The 22,814-nt window shown below is 41.7% G+C and overlaps 1 protein-coding gene across 2 annotated transcripts in view; it reads right to left on the bottom strand.

The window, feature by feature from the left end:
• Positions 1–22,814, bottom strand: part of MRPS27 (mitochondrial ribosomal protein S27) — a 102,690-nt gene that overhangs the window by 58,887 nt on the left and 20,989 nt on the right. For both annotated transcript variants that reach the window (XM_068990567.1, XM_068990568.1), the window contains exons 3-4: positions 19,291–19,361; positions 17,031–17,089 (exon numbers count right to left, since the gene is read on the bottom strand). In XM_068990567.1, coding sequence (XP_068846668.1) covers positions 17,031–17,089; positions 19,291–19,361 — 130 coding nt within the window. The remainder of the gene's footprint in view (positions 1–17,030; positions 17,090–19,290; positions 19,362–22,814) is intronic.

Below are 22,814 nucleotides of genomic sequence, written 5' to 3'. Positions count from 1 at the left end.
ATCTAAACTAGAGTCAAAGTACATTTTCCCTAAGGAGAGAAGTATGGGAAAGAGACAGTCCCTGTTCTTCAAGATGTTGCAATCAACACTAAAGCCTAGTTAACTGAACATCAACCTCTGTCCCAAGATTGTTCTAAGGACCTCATACTGTATTCACTTCTTCAAGTCTCATATACTTATCTTAAACCACAGGCACTATTTTAATCCCCATTTTGTGGACAAAGAAACTGAGGGACAGAGAATGTAAGTCACCAAATCATACAGTTCATAGACAGCTGTGTTTAAATTCAGACAGACTGGCTCCAGAGAGGTCATGTTCTTACCTAATACATTATACTGTTTCTGAAGTAAAGAAAAATAAGAACATATATTTGATTAGTCAGAGGAAAAAACTAAATAAGCACTCCTGAAGAGAGAAAAGAACATTCTATAGAAGGGGTCAGAGAAATCACAATCAAACGATGAAGATCAGAGCAAGTTTACGGATGCAGCTGAATTTAGGACAGATCTTCACAGACAGGCTGTATTCTGTTGCAGGATGAGAAGGAGAAGGGAGGGGAAAACAGGGGCAAAGACAACCGAGTAGGGGGCACACTCAGAAAGCAGCAGTCCATCATGGCTGAGTCTAAAAACACCGTGAAGAGTGCCACTGGTCACTACCTGCTAGTAAGTCAGCAAATGGAGGATCATAACAACCTATCTGTACAAGTTCCACGAAGTTCTCATTTTAACAAATAATTGCGGTCTCCTTCCCTTCAAAACTCTGCCTGGGCTTTATCAACAGAGACTAATGACTGATTTAAGTCCCCCCTTCGAGCAGCATCCATCCTGGAGCTGGCTGTAAAACAGGCGGCATGCAATACATACAGTGTTCACGTGCTCTGGTGGCTGGGGGTGGGAAGACCTGCTTTAAGTCCCAGCTTTGCCCACCATGAGCTATAAAACTAGTGATACATTTGTCTTAATATCAGCACTTATATTTAAAAAGAACATTTCAAAATAGACTCTTGCCTGGTTGAAAAAAATAACAAACATAACAGGAAATCTGGCATGGAAACGACAGGAGCCAAGAGCACTCAAGAGAATGTACATCAAATACGCCTCGTTTCTCAGATGTTCTCTTGTCTGCACCCACAGGATCTGGAAATACTTGGGAATTCATCTGCTACTGACCTCAAAATTCATGATGCAATCAACTGAAACCTCTGTTGTCAAAAATCTCTTCCTGAAGCTTCTGTTTATCTACTCATCTCTCCCTTAAATACTGCACCAGCACCTGAAAAGACCTTAATTATCTTTAAATCAAACCTCAATACAAAACCATACCAAAGTCTCTTTGTTTAATAAATGAAATCTGTTCAGTTTTCTCTCTGTCCTATAGCTTTAATTCCTGGCACCGTAATTATGACTTCACAGCTAATGAGAATAACCAGTAAACAGATTTTTAGCTAAAAGGACTCTACACTGTAGAAAAAACTTTGGATGTATCTTGTTATAGGAACATAGGAGACTTTAGGTTTAATTTGCAGAAGTTTCTGCAGCTATTGGAATAGATCAACTTTAGCCCTCTCTTTCTAAATTCCATGTATACACAAGGCATTTCTGTGGGCTTTTCAGACAAGCATGATAGGAAAATGTCAAATATATACAGTACAGAAATTAGTTCCCTGGAAAACAAAGAGTGAATACCTTACTTTCATACCAAGAAACGTGCCAATGGTACTTACAGGTAAGATGGTAAATGAAGAAGCCTGCCTCCCAAATCGGGAAGAGAATGAGTGATTCCCTATCCTTTCTGTTTAATTTTACATCTGTTAGCTATTCTTTTGATATTCCTGGTTAAAGTATTTGAACTTCAGTTCAACTATTTAAATAAATAAGGCTCTGAATGAGAACCTAAACAAAAGCTATAACTTTACACTTTCAAAGGCAGGTCTGGCTCAGTCATCACCCTAAAGGATAATGCTGTGAAAGTGCTGCACTCAATATGCCAGCAAATTTGGAAAACTCAGTGGTGGCCACAGGACTGGAAAAGGTCAGTTTTCACTCGAATCCCAAAGAAACGCAAGGCCAAAGAATGCTCAAAATACCACATGATTACACTCATTTTACATGCTAGCAGAGTAATGCTCAAAATTCTTCAAGCCAGGCTTCAAGAGTAAGTGAACTAAGAACTTCCAGATGTTCAAACTGGATTTAGAAAAGGTAGAGGGACCAGCGATCAAATTGCCAACATCTGCTGGATCATAGAAAAAGCAAGAGAGTTCCAGAAAAACTTCTGGAACTACTTCTGAATCTACTTCTGCTTTATTGATTACACCAAAGCCTTTGACTGTGTGAATCACAACAAACTGGAAAATTCTTCAAGAGATGGGAATACCAGACCACTTGACCTGCCTCCTGAGAAACCTGTATGCAGGTAAAGAAGCAACAGTTAGAACTGGACATGGAACAACAGACTGGTTCCAAACAGGGAGAGGAGTACATCAAGGCTGTATACTGTCATCCTGTTTATTTAACTTATATGCAGAGTACATCATGTGAAATGCCAGGTTGGATAAAGCACAAGCTGGAATCAAGAGTGCCGGGAGAAATATCAATAACCTCAGATATGCAGATGACACCACCCTTATGGCAGAAAGTGAAGAGAATCTAAATAAAGAGCCTCTTGACAAAAGTGAAAGAGGACAGTGAAAAAGCTAGCTTAAAACTCAACGTTCAAAAAACGAAGATCATAGCATTCAGTCCCATGACTTCTTGGGAAATAGATGTAGAAACAATGGAAACAGTGACAGACTTATTTCTTGGGCTCCAAACCACTGCAAATGGTGACTGCAGCCATGAAATTAAAAGATGCTTGCTCCCTGGAGGAAAATCTATGACAAAACTAGAGAGAGTATTCAAAAGTAGAGACATTACTTTGCCAACAAAGGTGCATCTAGTCAAAGCGATGGTTTTTCCAGTGGTCATGTATGGATGTGAGAGTTGGACCATAAAGAAGGCTGAGCACTGAAGAATTGATGCTTTTGAACTGCAGTGTTGGAGAAGGCTCTTGATCAAACCAGTCAATCCTAAAGGAAATCAGTCCTGAATATTCATTGGAAGGACTGATGCTGAAGCTGAAACCCCAATACTTTGGCCACCTGATGCGAAGAAATGACTCACGATAAAAGACCCTGATGCTAGGAAAGACTGAAGGCAGGAGAAGGGGACGACAGAAGATAAGATGGTTGGATGGCATCACTGATTCAATGGACATGAGTTGGAGCAAACTCTGGGAGTTGGTGAAGGACAGGGAAGCCTGGCGTGCTGCTGTCTATGGGGTCACAAAGAGTTAGACACGACTGAGCAACTGAACTGAACTGATACTTTCAAAGTCTGAAGCTCCTGGTAATAAAATACTAATGTCTACATCGCTATGGGCTTCCCTGGTGGCTCAGAGGGTAAAGTGTCTGCCTGCGGGAGACCTGGGTTGGAGCCCCGGGTTGGGAAGATCCCCTGGAGAAGGAAATGGCAACCCACTCCAGTACTCTTGTCTGGGAAATTCCACAGACAGAGGAGCCTGGTAGGCTACAGACCATGGGACTGCAAAGAGTCACATACAACTGAGCAACTTCTACATCTCTGCATCAGTGAGACTGAGAAACACAGGTTTCAGATATGTTAAGGTCCCTTGAGAGGGATCCAGGATCATTTGCTCATCTAGGAAGCTGATGTCCAGGTAATTCATTAATTCCAAGTTACCGATCAACCCAGGAAACAGGTCCTGAAAATACAGGTCCTGATCCTTTCCTCCCACTGTGATTCCTTCAGGGTCTTTTCAGCACTTTTTTCCCCGTGACTATGTATTTTTAACTGGTGAACCTCTGCATATGCTTGGTTTTTCTGGGTTTAGTTAAATTCAGGTCACTTTGTTAAGAGGTATTTAGTGTACACTGTATATTCTGGTTTATTACCTAAACTGCCTCAGGAAAAAGAACTAGCACAAAGAGCCATGGTGGTCTAGCTGATGAGCCCCTGAACTTGCAGTCCGGCCTTCATCCACAACTAGAACTCAGATCTGTCACACAGCAACAACCGGTTAGTCTTGCTAAGTCTTAACTTCACAGACTCTGGGAGTTAGCAGGACTTTAGAGAGCACCTAGTCTCTCCCGGTGCCAGGCTATCAGGCAGGCCCTAATGCAGGTATGTTTTGCAGTTGGTCTGTCTCCGAAGATCTATGGTCAGTAGGTATAAGATGTGATGCAGCAAACCTGGAAACAGATATGTGAACAATGAAGAGGCAAAAGAAAAACCCACCCCCTTGCTGTCTTCTAAATGTACTTTGTACAATACTGGTACAATCAACATACCAGACATTTCCTCATTAACTGAGGCTCAATTTCAGTTCATTTTTGACCTTGTTTTCTAACTATATTCATCCTATCACTAATTCTATTGACTTTTCCTTCTTATGCGCAAAATATCTCTCTTCATTTCCACTGTCAACTACTACAAGACAGGCCTTTTATCACCTTAAGGGAAGTCGCTCAGTCGCGTCCGACTCTTTGCGACCCCGTGATCTGTAGCCCACCAGGCTCCTCCATCCATGGAATTTTCTAGGCAAGAGTACTGGAGTGGGTTGCCATTTCCTTCTCCAGGGGATCTTCCCAACCCAGGGATCGAACCTGGGTCTCCCACATTGTGGGCAGACGCTTTACTGTCTGAGCCACCAGGGAATCCCCTTTATCACCTTAAGTATAGACAATAAATTTCCCTCCAACATTTAATCTCCTTCAGTCCAAATTTTACTGTTACTAATGTTCTTGAAATACTTTTATGATACACACTGCTCAGGAATCTACTGACAACTAACATTCTTGCAGAAGTGTTAGCTGCTCAATTGTGTCTGACTGTTTGTGACCCTATGGATTGCAGCCTACCAGGCTCCTCTGTCCGTGGAATTCTTTAGGCAAGGATATCGGAGTGGGTTACCATTCCCTTTTCCAGGGGATCTTCCTAACCCAGGGATTGAACCTGGGTTTCTTGCATTGCAGGCAGATTCTTTACCATCTGAGCCATCAGGGAAGGCCCCAAAAATATGCTCCTCTGTCCATGGGACTCTCCAGGCAGGAATACTGGAATGGGTTACCATTCCCTTCTTCAGGGGATCCTCCAGTCACAGGGATCTAACCAGGTCTCCTGCATTGCAGGCAGATTCTTTATTGTCTGAGCCTCCGGGGAATAACCTTGAGGCTTTTTTTAAAAGTACTTTTTGAAAAACTAATATACACAGGCCTTGATGGACATAATCTGTTTGTAACAGGTATTATTCCACATGTATGCAGTGTGTCAGGAGTTCTGAGAAGTGAAATTATTGGTCAAAGGATATGTGTGTTCATAATTTTGAGAGTGAAAGTTGCTCAGTCATGTCCAACTCTTTGTGACCCCATGGACTCTGCAACCCCATGGACACTCCATGGAATTCTCCAGGCCAGAATACTGGAGTGGGTAGCCTTTCCCTTCTCCAGGGCATCCTCCCAATCCAGGAATCGAAACAGGGTCTCCTGCATTGCAGTGGATTCTTTACCAACTGAGCTGTCAGGGAATGTTGCCCAAGTTCTCTCTACAGAAGTTGTACCAGTTTACATATCTATAAGCAATGTATGATGCTGCCAGCATGCTGCTCTCTCTATAACCTGCCTTACTCCGGGTAGGCCCCTGTAAATCCCCATAAAGTTAGTTCTCGCCCCACTCTATTTTATCTAGTTATCCCCAGCCAATTTATAAACCTTCTGATTGTAGTGATTCATAGCCTTCCTTTGAACATACCACAGTTCTGGCAAATTAAAAAGTACTTCTCTTAAACCTTCTATTGGCTTCGGAACTTCCTTTTATAAACAGAGATGAGAATCATTTGTCTTCTAGACTTGAAATCCGAAATTCTGTCAGGACAGTTTAAATTTGCCTTCAATGGAAAAAGAGTGATTACTGACTTTCACAAAAGCAATCTCACTTCATACCATTATAATCTTCCTGCTATCTTATTTCTGTCTTGTTTCTAAATATATACTGGGCTTCTCTGGTGGTTCAACAGGTAAAGAATCTGTCTGCAATGCAGTAGACTACCTGCAGTGCAGGAGACCCAGATTTGATCCCCAGAAGATCCCCTGGAGAAGGAAATGGCAACCCACTCCAGTATTCTTGCCTAAAAAATTCCATGGACAGAGAAGCCTGGTGGGCTACAGTCCATGGGGTCGCAAGAGTCGGACATGACCTAGCAACTAAACCATCACCATATACTAGGCATTCAATACATATTTCTGGAATTGATTTTGCTCCTAATTTCCTTATTATTAATGAAATATTTATGTATGTATGTGTGCACATACACAGACACACACAGTGATTCTAAAATTGATATGGAGTGCAAAAGACTAGGTAAAACGACTTTGAAGAAAGAAAAGAACCAAGTTGGAAGCCTTACACCACCTAATTTTAAGACTGACTATAAAAGACAGCCATAAAGACAGTGCAGCACTGGCATCAGGGGAGACAGCGGAGACACGTCCCCAGCACTCTACGGCTAGGACTCCGTGCTTCCACTGCAAGGGGCAAGCGTTCTATCCTTCGTCAGGGAAATCCCACATGCTGTCCAGAGCAGCCAAAGGGGGAGAAAAGACAGGAAGCGGAATAGAGATCAAAGGAACAAAACAGCACAGAAAGAGACTCACTCATCTACACTCAACTGATTTTTGACAAAGATTCAAAGATAGTTCAATGCAGAAAGAATAGTCTTCAACAAATGGTTCTGACAGGACTAGGTATTCTTATGCCAAAAATTTAACTTGGACCCTTACCTCATACCATATAAAAAAATGTAATAACTTAAAATGGATCACAGACCTAATCATGGAACCTAAAACTATAAAACTTCTCAAACAAAACACAACAGAAAAATCTCTGTGATGTTGGGTGAAGCAAAGATTTCTCATTTGACACCAAAGGCACAATTTAGAAAAGAAAAAACTATTAATAACAAACTGGACTTCCATCAAAAATAAAAACTGCTCTTTGAAAAATACTGTTAGTGAATAAAAAGATAAACAAAATTACAAGAGAAAAAGTTCTCAAAATTCAATAATAAGAAAGCAAATGATTCAATAAAAGATGCGACCAACAGATATTTCACCAAGGAGTTGTAAGGACTGAAGATAAGCACATGAAAAGATGCTCAATATCAGGCAAATATTTACACAAATTAAAATCACAGTGGCAGTGAGATACCATTAAACAACACATGCTAGCATGGTCAACTCTGCTGGCAAAAATATGGAGGCCCTGGAATTGCTGTTGGGATTGGACAATGGTATGAACACTCTGGAATGTATACCTACCACATGCTCCAGCCTTCCACACATAGACAGATATTTACCCCAAAGAAATGAAAGCATATGTCTCTACAAAGACCTATCCACAGATGTCAGCAGCAGCAGGGACTGCTTTGGACTCCGAGGTTAAGGGTCTCCAGGGACCCATTCATCACCACAGAGAAATCAGAGAGCAATGTGTGAGATCACTCTGGGCAAGCTGGGTGGAACGTCAGAACCAAAGCCAGGAAAACACCCTTGAAGGTTACCTCTACACTCCTATTACCAGGCTCCAGGCTGAAATAACAAGATCAGTATAGGGAGAGAAGTGCAAAGTCAGGAGTGGAGTCTCCACGGGACTTTGGCAAGGTGTGGACGATGCTCCTGACAATCTGGTATCCTCTCATGTAGAGCCATTAACAGTTAACTCTCTCCCAGGCCTGCGGTAAGGATGAGCAAATAAGAACTGCAAAAACCACTTAGCTATTTAAAGTATGAAACTGTTTATAAAAAATGCTCTAAGACTCATTTACTGCCCCTTGAGCTCTTTGCTCTTTCCTTAATAACGTTCAAACATGATGAGATCTGGCAGTATGCTAACAGAAAGATTTTAAATTTCCTTTTAGTGCTATAAAACACAATCTCTATGCCCTCAAAGAAAAATGACTACTGCTTAACTCATGAACAGTGTTCCCTCCTAATAAACTCCCCCATTCCTTTCTTCCTACAGGCAGAAATGGATTCTTACAACATAAGCCTGGGGTAGTGTACTCACCTTCTAAAGAACCATGTGGATATTTTTGCTTATTGAAAAATGAAGCTATTTTGGTCCTTCCTTTTCAAGGCTGGCTGCCAACCTGGGACCTGGAGACGTGCAGGCTGCCATCTGCCTCACCCCAGCTGTTCCTGACCTGCCATCCGTCTCCAACTGGGGACGCCTGGTATATGCCAGGTCAGTTAAGCCATGGATGAAAGATGCCTGAGGCCCAGGTACAGCGTGGATGAAAATGTTGGCAGCATACTGCCTGCTACGCAACCTTGATTTCCTCTCATTAATGGGTGGCACGCCACTCTCCATGACAACACAGAGAGCTGCATTCTGAGAAAAACAGACCTTCTCATGGAGCTCTGCAGAGATCTTTTCTTATTGTGTGACAATTAATGCGGCATTCCTGACATTTTTGCTAAAACCTGAAAGGCTACCTTTTTAAAAAATGTATTCTTAAAATAGAAAACGCTAAGTAAATGTTAGAAATTTCTATCACTTATCCTTCAGGACTGACCATTTATGTTGCAGATTAAATTATCAGTTTAGATTATTGATGCATGAATAGTAAAAGAAGCAAGTTTAATTTCATGCAGCTCTAAACTGCCACCATGCTAAAATGATTTGAAAGTCTAAATATGCCTTTAAAAACGCAATTTGCAAACATCCTCACTGAAGAGGAGGATGTCTCACAGAAAAAGGAACTTTTATGGCTTGGCTCTGCATTCTGTTAATGCAGTAATCAAATACTAATACAGCCACTGTTAAAGCTTGTTATAAACCATGAAAGCAACACCTTTTACTGGTGCCACAATTTCACCGATGACATGCAATTTTACCTCCTGAAAGGGAGACCCAGAGCTTGCCTGAGGGCTCGCCCGTCTGCACGTGGGCACCATGCACTAACCTGGAGAGCCTTGAGCGTAGAACTGCTCATCAGGTGGCCCAGGAAAGACACACCCCCTCACCACTCTGGTTTCCATGGAATTCCTTCTGCCTCAGTTTTCTTAAAAATAAGTTGCAGCCCCATCTGAAACCCTTATCGATTCTTGCGCTGGGAAAGCACTGCCTTGGTTTTTCTAGCCCTGTCCCGCTGTTGACATTTCGCCCTTGTGGTTTCCCTTCTCACTGCAGGACAGACATGGCTTACCTGCACACCTTCTATGCTGAGTGTGCTCAGTGAATCTCCATGCCTTAGTCTCTTGAGTCAGTAACATCAAGATGCAGATCAGACTCTTAACAGCACTATAAATTAATAGTAAAGCAAAAGGTAGGAAGCCCTTTTTCTTCAAAAGCCAATGAGAGGGCATGTGGGCAGAAAGCAAAAATTAATGTTTTGCCCAAGGAGGGGGGAAAATTCGCTGAATTCCTTTTACTGACATGGGACATGTAAAATTGTGCTTAACAAATGTAGAGCATGGATCAGCAGTCACCTTCTCATGCTCACCAGCACTGAGCAGCCTCCTCCTCTCAGCTGTCCTGGGCTGGGCTGTGCTTACCTTTCTCTTCCGGGCTGCCAAGCTCTGCTGCTACTGTGGGCGGAACACTGCGGCTTCTCTGCAACCTGGGGCTGGAGTGGGGCAAGAGGTGATGACACTACAGTCAAGCAGAGGTGTTCCTGCCCAAGCCCATCCTAGCACTGCTCGGACAGCATCTCAGGGCCTCCCCAAACCTCATGTTTCAGCAAACCTCTTCTGCTCCAGTGGGGAGACAAGAGACTGCCTGTATCTAAACTTGACACATATCCCACCCATATGCCTAACTCTAGGAGGTTTAATCTAAAATAAGAGACGAAAGGCTTCTTCTCAACAGGGGCTTCCCTGGTGGCTCATTAGTAAAGAATATGCCTGCCAATGCAGGAGACAGGGGTTCGATCCAGATCCGGGAAGATCCCACATGGTGTGAAGCAACTGCTAAGCCCGTGCTCTGGAGCCTGTGAGCCGCACTACTGAGCGCGTGTGCCGCAACGACCAAAGTCCTTGTTCCTAGAGCCTGCGCTCTGCAACGAGAGGAGCCACCGCAACGAGAAGCCTGCACACTGTAACTAGAGTAGCCCCTGCTCGCCGCACCTAGAGAAAGCCTGAGTGTGGCAAGAAAGGCCCAGCACAGCCAAAAATAAATAAATAGAATTATTAAAAAAAAAAAAAAAAGAACTAGAAAACTTCAAAAGGCCTAGGGGAAGAAGCAGGAATAAATCCAAGTAAACGGTCTTCACAGTGAGGTTTGTAACATTTTTCTGCAGCATGAACTCTCAGGCAGTCTGATGGCACCTTCTCATAATGTTTTAAACACAGGATTACCAAGGAAACCAGTTATAGTGAAACAAAATTATCATAACATCAAAAAGTCCCTGAGATATGGTCACATGTGCTTCTCCATTAATAAAGGAAATAACACTAGCCAGCAACAGTTTAATTACAAATGCAAGTTCTAGGCAGTGATGAGCATAATTTGTCAAGATTCTGGCAACAAATCCAATGAGATATAAGAAAATATTAAAAGATATTAAAAAAATCTTTATTTATGAGAAAGACACTAACTACTGTAGTCTGCTGTCAATATTCACAACGGAAGGCAATGCTAAATATTACTGGAAGGTGAGTGAAAATAAAAATGTAATTTTATTCTCATCTAGGTTCACAGACCTCCCCCTTGAATTCTCTCCCGCCAACATGATCCATAAAGCAGCTGGAGGCACAGCTTTTCTGGCTGAAACAGCAGCCGAGGGCTGGGGGCAGAGCTGCCTGTCCTGTCCCTCACAGCCTATTGCTCTCCCAGCCTCGCACCGAGGCCCCTGTGAGGGACCAGCTCGAGGGCTCCTCGGAGGACAGTTTGCAAGCCATTCATGAAGGGATTTATCACTCAGCCTGCTGAGAGTATCCTGCAACAGCAGGCCTGTGCCTGCTGTCCTAACCTCCCAACCACAGTATACACAGTTTATGAAATCCCCAGCTCAAGTCAATCTTATCTTGATTTATTTTGCTTTTTACTTTTTTATTCTCTTATTTTAATCATGTTTATTTTGCACAGCCCAACAGTTCTTAGCAGGTTTTGTTCTCTTGTTTCTTAGCTTTCATATTTTATTTACTTCAATTTAGCTTTTTTTTTTTTTACTATTTTACTCATTTTTACTCTTGGGTTTGTTGTAGAGTATTAATCAAGTTTTTTTGAAAAAAATTTCTTTATTCTCCACCTATACAGCTCCTAGAATTAACTGACTTAATCATCTTTAGTTTACATTATTCTTTTGTTTAAAGCATGATTTCTTTCCTTAGTATTTGCATTTACTTACAAGTAGCAGTGCAGAAGTTGGTCAAAAGGTTGTGGGTCCTCAGAGAAGAGGCTTAGGGCCCAAACAGGGGTGGCTGAATATTTGCTCACCTCCTGCTATCTGGGGCTTCCCTCATAGCTCAGTTGGTAAAGGATCTGCCTGCAATACAGGAGTCCCCGGTCTGATTCCTGGATCAGGAAGATCTGCTGGAGAAGGGACAGGCTACCTGCTCCAGTATTCTTGGGCTTCCCTTGTGGCCCAGCTGGTAAAGAACCTGCCTGCAAAGTGGGAGACCCAGGTTTGATCCCTGGGTTGGGAAGATCCCCTGGAGAAGGGAAAGGCTACCCACTCCAGTATTCTGGTCTGGAGAATTCCATGGACTGTATAGCCCATGGGGTCACAAAGAGTCAGAAAGGACTGAGCAACTTTCACTTTCACACAATCTAAAGAGCAGCCTCTGTATTTCTCCTTAAAAGATACCTGGGACTCTAATGTTGATGACCCCAAACTTTTAAACCTGTGTACTTCAGGAGAGTCAAAGGCTGAGTCTCTGCTGGGACGAGAGGATGGTTAACACACTGGCATGTGTCAGGAACACCCTGAACTGTGGGGCTTGGAACTGCTTACTTCTGCATCTGACTTAATGGCAGATGCTCAACCAGTTCTCCATGGACCACTCCAGGTTTTCAAACTTCTCCTCTTCTCTCAGACTTTATGTAATCACCGGGAAGATCTGATCACCAAAGATGTGGGGATGCAGCCATTACACTCTGCTCACAGAGCCTGGTCTCTACAGGCTGAGGCAGGAAACGATTTGCACCAGTGGCAGAAGTGGCAGCCAGCGTTCCCCTCAAGGAGGATACCTCCTGGGAAATGAGAAATCCCCCAGGCCAGTGAGCAATAGAGTGTTAGTTGCAGGATTAATAACTTGCTCCTATGTTTCCATATCCTCCACTGTTTACTCCGAGATGACACCAGTGTGAAAATGCTAGGCACTGCAACCACGCATGCTGAAGACTGCTGGAAATCCCACAGGCTCTTGGGGTCCTCAGGATTAACACTCCTGATTTCAATTCAAGGAGAGAAACCCCAAGAGTTCATAACTTGACCTGTAACTCTGCTGAGGCATTATTATATTTTTTATATCCTCTAAGGCTGGAAAGCAGATGATGCTTAGCTGATGAACGAACACTGGCCAACCTCCATCATCTAAAGCTGATGCAGCTTTATGGTGCTGTACCAAGTCTCACACACAGACAACAATATCATCAAGTCACAAGGATGTTTCTTTAAAAAAAAAAAAAGCAGAGTAAAATAGAGAAAGAACAGAAATAAAAGAGTGATTAAGTCATGGTAAGAACACTAGTTTTGATTAAGCAAAGGATGGAATGTCAAATTAAACAATAGCTTCGATTTAAGATGGACAGGAACAAGAGTATCCTACATGACCTAACTAAAAATAGGAAATAGAGATTTTGTGACTTTCAATAAGACTCCAGGTTTCACAAAACTGAACATGATATGAAGAATTAATCACAGAAGGCCTTTCGGGAGGACTGAAATTTCTCAGTTACACTTTAATTATGAAGACAAGAACAGTGTCTAACTTATTCATCACTACATGCCTAGAACTTTGGATAAATTCTGGGCACACGATGGGTGCTCAGTAACTACACGCTGAAATGAGTTCTATGCTTCAGAGGTAGAGGTAAACTTGGGACATATTTCTTCTAAGACCATGGCACTATGTCCTGAATGGAATTCTAAAATGGTTCCTATTTATAAATTGGAATTATTTTCTGCATTTTCCCATCAACAAAGCAAACAAAGATGCTAGCCCAAATGCACCTTTCACCACAGGCAAAATCAACTACCAAAGGAGCCCTACAGTGTCAAAGATCCACTAAAGGAAGGAGATTCCTTGCGCTCACCAAGGAAGTCACTTGTGTTTATCTTAATGAAGGGTAGGAAAAAAGTGTTAGTCACTCGGTCATGTCTCTTTGTAATCCCATGGACTTTAGGCCACCAGGTTCCTCTGTCCATGGAATTCTCCAGGCAAGAACATTGGAGTGGGTTGCCATTTACTTCTCCAGGGGATCTTTCTGACCCTGGGATCAAACCCAGGTCTACTGCAAGGTGGGCAGATTTACTATCAGAGCCACCAGGGAAGCCCAGGAGGGGTCGGAGGGCACTTGCAATCATGGTTTCAGGGCCTAGAATTTAAACTTAGGACACTGAAAGGCAATCTGAGATTTAAAATATTTTTTTTAAGGTTAGGAATCTCATCTTGGAGAAGGAAATGGCAACCCACTCCAGTGTTCTTGCCTGGAGAATCCCAGGGACGGGGGAGCCTGGTGGGGTGCCGTCTCTGGGGTTGCACAGAGTCGGACACGACTGAAGCGACTTGGCAGCAGCAGCAGCAGGAATCTCATCTACTTGAGATTTATATTTAAATAGAAAACACCAAAATGATGGTAGAATCTACCCAATTCAGAAAGAAAACAAAAAGAAGTCTCATTGCTACTTAGCAATATCACATATGAAAAAACTGGAAACATTTTCACTAATCTAAAGAAGGCTTTAAAAAATATACTCAGATGGAAATAACTGAAAACTCTCTTGATCAAAACAGTGTTAAGATCAAATGGAACTTCTAATGCAACGCTTACTGGAAACATTTTAAATTTCAGTCCGAATCTTTTCTTGCTGCCTAGGAATTGGAGCAAATCATAAATCAGGCCTTTAAAATCACAATAAGGAATCACATGAAAAGTCAGTTGTAAGGTATCACTTCGACAGTTATTTGATAGATGAAAAATCAACTACAAGAATGAATCATAATTTATTTGCATCACGGACTCGATGGACGTGAGTCTGAGTGAACTCTGGGAGATGGTGATGGACAGGGAGGCCTGGCATGCTGCGATTCATGGGGTCGCAAAGAGTCGGATACGGCTGAGCGACTGAACTGAACTGATCTGATCAATCTTTTACATAATGAGCTTTAGGTTATTCCAGTTTTCAGTGGTATAGATTGTACACAGGGGTGAGTATATCTGAGGTTCAGTGGACTTGTTCCCAGTTGTGAGAAAGAATGAAGCAAACGCAGCAATGTAGAAGTTTTGGAATAGTGTTAGTTGAAAACAGTGCTTAAATAGGTCCCATTTATTTTTGTTTTTATTTCCATTATTCTAAGAGATGGATTGAAAAAAAAAATGTGATGTTAGAGACTGTTCTGCCTATGTTTTCCTCTAGGAGTTTTATAGTGTCCAGTCTCATATTTAGGCCTTTCATGTATTTTGAGCTTATTTTTGTGTATGGTATTAAAGAATAATCTTTAAAAAAATCTTTAAAAAGTTTCATTTTTAACATGCAGCTGTCCAGTTTTCCCAGCACCATTTATTGAAGAGATCATCTTTCCAACATTGAGTAGTCTGGCCTCCTTTGTCATAGATTAATTGACCATAGGTGCATGGGTTTATTTCTGGGTTTTCTACCCTGTTCCATTGATCTATATTTTTATTTTTGTGCCAGTACCATACTGTTTTGATGACTGTAGCTTTGTAGTATAGTCTGAAGCCAAGAGCCTGATTCCTCCAGCTGCATTTTTCCTTCTCAAGATTGCCTGGCTATTCAGCATCTTTTGTGTCACCATACAAATCTTAAACTCAAAAGCTTTTGTATAGCAAAGGAAACAATAAACAAAACAGAAAGACAACCCACAGATTGGGAGAAAATATTTGCAAATGATATGACTGACAAGGGATTAGTCTCCAAAATTTACAAAGAGCTCATGATGCATAACAGCATCAAAACAACCTAATCAAAAAATGGGCAGAAGACCTAAACAGACATTTCTCCAAAGAAGACACACATAAGGCCAAGAGATACACGGAAAGATGCTCAACACTGCTAATTATTAGAGAAATGCAAAATCAAAACTACCTTACACCAGCCAGAATGGCCATCATCAAAAAATCCACAAATAAGAAATGCTGGAGAGGGTGTGAAGAGAAGAGAGCCCTCCTACACTGCGGGTGGAAATGTACATTGGTATAGCCACCATGGGGAGCAGAATGGAGGCTCCTTAAAAAACTAAAACTGAGCTACCACATGACTCTGCAGTCCCACTCCTGGCATATATCTGGAGGAAAACATGATCCAAAAAGAAACATACACCCCAATGTTCACTGCAGTGCTGTTTACAACAGAAGACATGGAAGCCACCTAAACGTCCACCAACAGAGGAATGGATAATGACGACGTGGTACATATACACAATGGAATGTTACTCAGCCATTAAAAAGAGTGAAAGAATGCCACGTGCAGCAACGTGGACGGACAAGAGGCTGTCATACTGAGTGCAGTCAGTCAGACAGAGAAGGAGAAATACCACCTGAATTTCTTACATGTGGAATCTAAAAAGAAACGATACAAACGACCTTAGCTACAAAACAAAAGGAGACTTACAGACTTAGAAAATGAACTTATGGCTGCCAGAGGTAAGGGATAGTTAGGGAGTTTGGGATGGACACGTACACACTGCTATAGTTAGAATGGATACCCAACAAGGATAAACTGTACAGCTCATGGAACGCTGCTCAGTGCTATGTGGCAGCCCGGATGGGAAGGGGGTTTGGGGTAGAATGGATAAATGTATATGTACGGCTGAGTCCCTCTGCTGTTCACCTGAAACTATCACAACACTGTTAATCAGCTATAGCCCAATATAAAATAAAGTTTAAAATTAAAAAAAAAAACAAAGAAAATCAGTGCTGAATGGGGCTTGAAAAGTATATTTCCAGCTAAATAAAAAAGGGAGAGAAGAGATAGACATATTTTTTTCTCCTATCAGTAACAAAAATTCGGTAGTATGAAAATACCTCTACTGGGCAAGCTTTGGCAAAAGTTATTTAAACTAAATATGTATGTATGTCAATGTATATGTATCATTACATCTACATATATATATTAAATATACATACTATGAGAACTGTGTGCAAAATTACTTACGTAAGAATTATTAATGGCTGTGTTGTACATCATACAAAAAGTAAAAACAACACAAAGGCCCTACAGTAGGAAACTGGTTTAAATAGCATACTCAGGACTTCCCTGGTGGTACGGTGGATAAGAAGCCAGCTCCAGTGTAGAGGTTACGAGTTCAATTCTGTCCAGGAAAATTCCACATGCCTCAGAGCAACAAAGCCCGTGCACCACAACCAGCGGAGCCTGCACACTCTAGGGCCCACAAGCCACAGCTTCGGAGCCCGCGTGCTGCAATTACTGGAGCCCGCATGCCTAGAGCCCGTGCTCCACAACAAGAGAAGTCATCACAGCAAGAAGCCTGCATACCAGAATAAAGAGCAGCCCTCACTCACCACAACTAAAGAAAGGCTACACACAGCAGTGAAGACCAAGCACAGCCAAAAATAAATAATGTGACATATTCACAGTATGGAATATGATGCAGTTATAAAAAAAAAAAAAATGACGAGGCTCTCTGCATACTGATATGGAAAGATCGCCAAAGCACAAACTTTAAAAGCAAGATACTGAAAATTATATACAGTACTTATGAACTTTCATTATTAAAAAGGGATGTGAAATGAGAATATACAGTCAAATGAAATGAAAAACTTACTTGTAAAGGTAATACTCTGCATGGTCTATCTCTTCTCGAGATGAAATGTTGTCCACAAACTGAAAGATGGAAAAAGAAACCTTTGGTTGAATACAAATTATGTCATACATTGCGCCTAAGTCACATACTGACCTTAAAGATAAACCAGTCGTTTTATTAGGACAGGGTTCAGGTAGTGTGGCTCCACCCTTCATACCACTTTATCCTACTACCAGCAAAGAATCTACAGTGGCCTCTCTTTTTCTGTATGTAGAACACCCTTGGTTAGAAAAACTGTGAAAACTAAACACAAACCCCGCTCCGAACAAGAAAGGGCTCCTCTTACTCTATAATTAGTCACTGTATTTTATCTTTAAATCCTGATACTTTCTGTTTTCAAGCTCCAAATACATGGAAACACAATAGTTCAGAAGATGAAGACTCTAATGGCTGAAAAAACATGACCCAAAAGAGGAAAATCTAAATTTAGAGAACTTGGGCTTATACCCATTTTTCCTATCTGATTTGGTTCTGCTACAGACCAGTCAACTTGTTACTGTCTACCAACCAAGTCTCCTTTTGACCCACAAAATACCCCAGCGTGCTCCTTAACTCTAAATCTGAGAAACAGAAAAGACTCTTCTGGGGGTGAAGTGAAGTGAAGTGAAGTCGCTCAGTCGTGTCCGACTCTTCGCGACCCCATGGACTATAGCCTACCGGGCTCCTCCATCCTTGGGGTTTTCCAGGCAAGAGTACTGGAGTGGGGTGCCATTTCCTTCTCCAGGGGATCTTCCCAGCCCAGGGATCGAACCCAGGTCTCCTGCATGGCAAGCAGACGCTATACTGCCTGAGCCACGAGGGAAGCCTGGGGATGAATTCTACTCTAAAGACTCAGAGGCAAAAAGGATGAAGTAGGAAATAATGGATGTAGTGAATAAAGTTAAGACTTCAGGAGGATGGAGGGGAGAGTAAAGAGGGGAGACTTCTGAGTCCTCTTTGGAGGACTTAATAGATTTGATTTAGAAATCTTATTAAGGGGCAGATAAAATATGGTTCAAACACAGGACCCGAGATTGAAAACTAGCTCTCCTGACTGCATGCTGTGTGGCATAAACAGATGACAGAGTCTCTCTGGAACTTAGCTGCTCGTCTGCATACACAGAATAAAGGCTCCTGCACTGAAGAGTGTGAAGCTCCAACGAGAAAATGTATGTGAAAGCTCTTACATGAATGCTCTTCACACTCTGAAGTGCAGCCTAAACAAACAGCAGGCATTATGGCTACAGAGATTTTATCCATCATACAAGGGATGAACCAGTGGTCTTTATGATCAAGCTAAACAGTTTGCCCACTAAAAGGAAAGTATCAAGGAGCAGAAAAAAGCACTGAGATTAAAGGGATGATGGTTTCTTTCTTTTTCCTCTCATGGATTTAACAATCTTTTCAATTTTATGGTGTCATTAATTTCTAGAAATAGTTTTCACAACTTAGATCTCAGTTTAGCATCACATAAGCCTTGTGAGGAAGATACTACTGTCTCCATACTGAATGAGCAAATTGAGAGAGGGCCCAGTTGCCCAATGTCACAAAGGAAATTCATGAAGACAAGATCAGGTCTATTTCTGGGAGGCAACAGACGAGAACTCTGATGCCACAGAGATCTGGGTTTAAAGCCCAATTTTTCCACCTATGAACCATGTAAAATTGGGAAAGTCATCATTCTGAGCCTTACATGCAAAATGGAGATAACAATGCTTATCTTATATGGCTGCTATGAGAATAGTGGGATAATGTTAAGAAACCAGTACAACAGCTGGCATAGAAGCTCGTCAGTAATGGTCAATGGATCAATTTCTATTCTTGATTCCTAGTCTAAGATCATTCTCCCATCTAATGCTCTGTAGCAGCCTAAAATTAAAGTCTTTTACAGACTTTCTCAATTACCAAATTTACTTCCCATATTAACAAGAGAATACTACCACTTTGAAAAGTTTATCAACTTTGAAAAAAATGATGGTATCATATCATATCCTGGAAAAATTAAGTTAGATAAACAACACTGATCACTGATATCAGAGTCTGGTAAATTTATTACCTTTTGTTCCTGTCAAAGAAATTTACTACTTCATCATAAAATATCTATTAGTAATTATAAAAACATATAATACTCTGGAAAAGTATTTCCTATAAAAGATGGTCTTTATTTACACAGCCTCATCTATATAAATAGTCTTTCTTGCTTTCTTTCTCCTTCCTTGAAAATATAAGTAAGTTTTCTTACCCGTGATATTGTTAAAGAACTAACAGGCAGCTTTCTCTCATACGTTTTATCCATCAAAGATGCTAGATCAGCTGTGAAGACAAAGAAGCAAAAAGAACCTTGTTAACTATACATATTTCTAAAGAAAAATCTAACAGACGCAGCTCCTGCCAGATGGCTGTCAACATTATGAAGTCAGTATTAAAAGGGATGCTCTTTTTAAAAATTATTCTTAGTAAATTAAAGAGAATAGAGAAATATTAGTATAATTTTTTTTAAAGTATTTACTTGATTGGAGAAAGGATTGCTTTAAAAACCCTAGCATAGATTTAGCTTTTTCAAAATGGACCTGTAGAATATCTCTGGAAGAAGACACAAGAAAGTGTTATTATTGACAGACTCCAGGGAAAGGAATTAGACGGAGGTGGCCAAGAAAAGGAGATTCTTCAATGCTTACACATTTGTTCCTTCTGCATTTTGAACCAGAGAAATAAACTGATATTAGCTGTTCAAAAATGTTTTCAGCTGGAATTTATGAAATGACTTTTACACACCCCCTGGACAAATCAGATGGCAAGACACTCTGGCTACAATGAGTGATTTTCAGCCTCAGCTATTCCTATTCTGGTTCCTTTCACCAGCACATCCATACACATACTCGGTATTCCTGAGATCACACTGTTATCCCAGAGTCCAAAAAGGTCTAGAATAACAGGCAACATACTCTCCAAAATAATTATCTCATGCCTTCTCGCAGCTTCTAGAACTTAACAGTGTGTGCGCTCCTTCCCTTCCTCCTCTCACCCTCAGCTCACGGTTTGTGTCTTATTTCCCGAAGTATAAACAGAAGCAGTCATGGGAACCCTATGCTATCAGGCCTACCAGGCTACCAGAGTCTGTGTCTATAGACTCTGCCTCCACTTTGGTGACTGCAGCCATGAAATTAAAAGACACTTACTCTTTGGAAAAGTTATGACCAAACTAGATAGCATATTCGAAAGCAGAGACATTACTTTGCCAACAAAGGTCCGTCTAGTCAAGGCTATGGTTTTTCCTGTGGTCATGTATGGATGTGAGAGTTGGACTGTGAAGAAGGCTGAGCGCCAAAGAATGATGCTTTTGAACTGTGGTGTTGGAGAAGACTCTTGAGAGTCCCTTGGACTGCAAGGAGATCCAACCAGTCCATTCTGAAGGAGATCAACCCTGAGATTTCTTTGGAAGGAATGATGCTAAAGCTGAAACTCCAGTACTTTGGCCACCTCATGCGAGGAGCTGACTCATTGGAAAAGACTCTGATGCTGGGAGGGATTGGGGGCAGGAGGAGAAGGGGACGACCGAGGATGAGATGGCTGGATGGCATCACTGACTCGATGGACGTGAGTCTGAGTGAACTCCGGGAGTTGGTGATGGACAGGGAGGCTTGGTGTGCTGCGATTCATGGGGTCGCAAATAGTCGGACATGACTAAGCGACTGAACTGACTGACCGACTGAAACAAAGGATGTAGTTCATTAAACAAACAAAAACCAAAAACGGCAAAAATTCTCTGTGACCTCCTCCCGTCTCTCTCCAGCTACTTCTCTGCTCTGCTGCCAAGGAGTCTTCCCCAATATAACTGTCACCACTTCCCTAGTTCCATCCTCTCTTGAACCCACTCAAATCAGACTTTGGTTTCCTCACTCTACTGACACCAAAGTCCACCTCCACTTTGTTAAATCCAGTGGTTAATTCTCATCTTCCCTGACCTTTCTCTAACAACAGTTGACCATTCTATCCTTCATGATACATTCTCTTTCTCTTCCTTGGGTTCCTTTACAGGATCTCCTCCTCTTGACTTCTTGATGCTGACGTGCCCTGAGGAGCAGACTCTACACCATCTGCTCGCTCCCTGGGTATCTCATTCTCTCCCTCCCCATACTTCAATCATCATCCACCGACCACTGACTGCACACGTATATGCCTACCCTGACTTCTGCCTGTAACTCCAGACTTTCACTTCCAACTGCATAGCTGACATTTCCATGTGGTGTCTTAACATTGCTTGTCTTCTTAATTCTCCAACCTTCCACTCCAAACCTGCTTTCCTCCAAGCCTTTCCCATCTCAGTAAATGGCCGCATGTTAACTGGCTTACTCAGGCCAAAAACTAAGACATCACTGCTGATTCCTTTTTTTTTCATACTCTGTAACCACGTACCAGCAAACCATATAAGTGTCAGATGGGAAAGTTATGAGTTTCTCCATTTCCGCAGCTAACCTCTCACCTCCTGACCAGTCACCTTAACCACTGTCCGCACAGCTACAACCTCATCTCCACACGGCAGTCTGACTGAGCCTCTTAAAAGAAATAAGTCAGATCCTGTTATTTTCTTGTCTCAGCCAGCCAACAGTTTCCTATCACACTTGGAATAAAATCCAGAGGGGCTTCCCTGGTGGTCCAGAGGCTAAGAGTCCACGCTGCCGGTGGAGGCAGCCTGGGTTCAATCCCTGGTCAGGGAAATAGATCCCACGTGCTGCAACTAAGAGTTTACAAGCTGCAACTAAAGATCCCACATGCGGCAACCAAAAAGATTCCAAGTGCCTGTCACAGCCAAACAAATGAATACTAAAACAGAATAATAAAATAAAATCCAGAATGTCTTCCATGATCTACAAACACCCCCACACACTGGTCTATGTTTGCTGTTGTTGTTTTTGTTTTGTTTTTTTCTTTTATACTTAGAAGTAAAAACCATGAAGGCTAGGACTTACAATTCACTGACATATTCTCAGTTCCTGCAAGAGTTCTATAAAAGGCACTCAATATCTCTAAGTAAATAAAAGGAATAAAGCAAGGCAGTAAGAAAGGGAGGAAAGAAAGAGAGGAAGAAAAAAGAAGTAGTTATCCCTTGGTGCCCTCATGGACTGGTTTCAGTTCCCACTGCAGGTACCAAAACGTGCAGATGCTCAAGGCCCACCGCTGGCTCTCTGCATCTGAGGATTCACCCAGCTGCATCGTGTAAAGCTGTACTAAAAACAATCCACGTGTAAGGGAACCCGCACAGTTCAAACCTATGCTGTTGACGAGTCAACTCTCAAACTTGGAGTTCCAAGTATTTTTTTTCCTCCCTGGTGAAAGAAATTAACATTAAGCAAAAAGGCAACAGGGAATCACTTGCTAAGAATTTGTTGAAGACCTACTGCTGTGCACTTAACCAATATTTTTCTCTTTTCTTTCCCTGGGGTAATGCTCTCAATGACTCTAGCTATTAGGGGAAAGGAACTCTGCAAAACCACTAAAACCTGATATGATGTAAAGTTACTAATTTTTCTTATGACTATCTTAAAGGAGTTGATACCACGTGATTTAAAAATTTCAAAACACAAATACACACATACAAAGAAGTCTCTAAAACCTCTTCACACTAAGGCAAATTAATATTGTTAAATCTAACTCTTCACAGAATGACATTAAGCAGCATACCCAAGACACCAAACCTCTATGATCTCTTCATAATCAAGGCTCTTATGTTGAGATGATAGACAATATAAAGAATAAACTCTCTTT

Source organism: Capricornis sumatraensis, chromosome 18, assembly GCF_032405125.1.
Source record: "Capricornis sumatraensis isolate serow.1 chromosome 18, serow.2, whole genome shotgun sequence".
Taxonomy (NCBI): domain Eukaryota; kingdom Metazoa; phylum Chordata; class Mammalia; order Artiodactyla; family Bovidae; genus Capricornis; species Capricornis sumatraensis.
The sequence above is the reverse complement of the archived record's forward strand: the minus strand, read 5'-3'. Positions and strand labels throughout refer to the sequence as shown.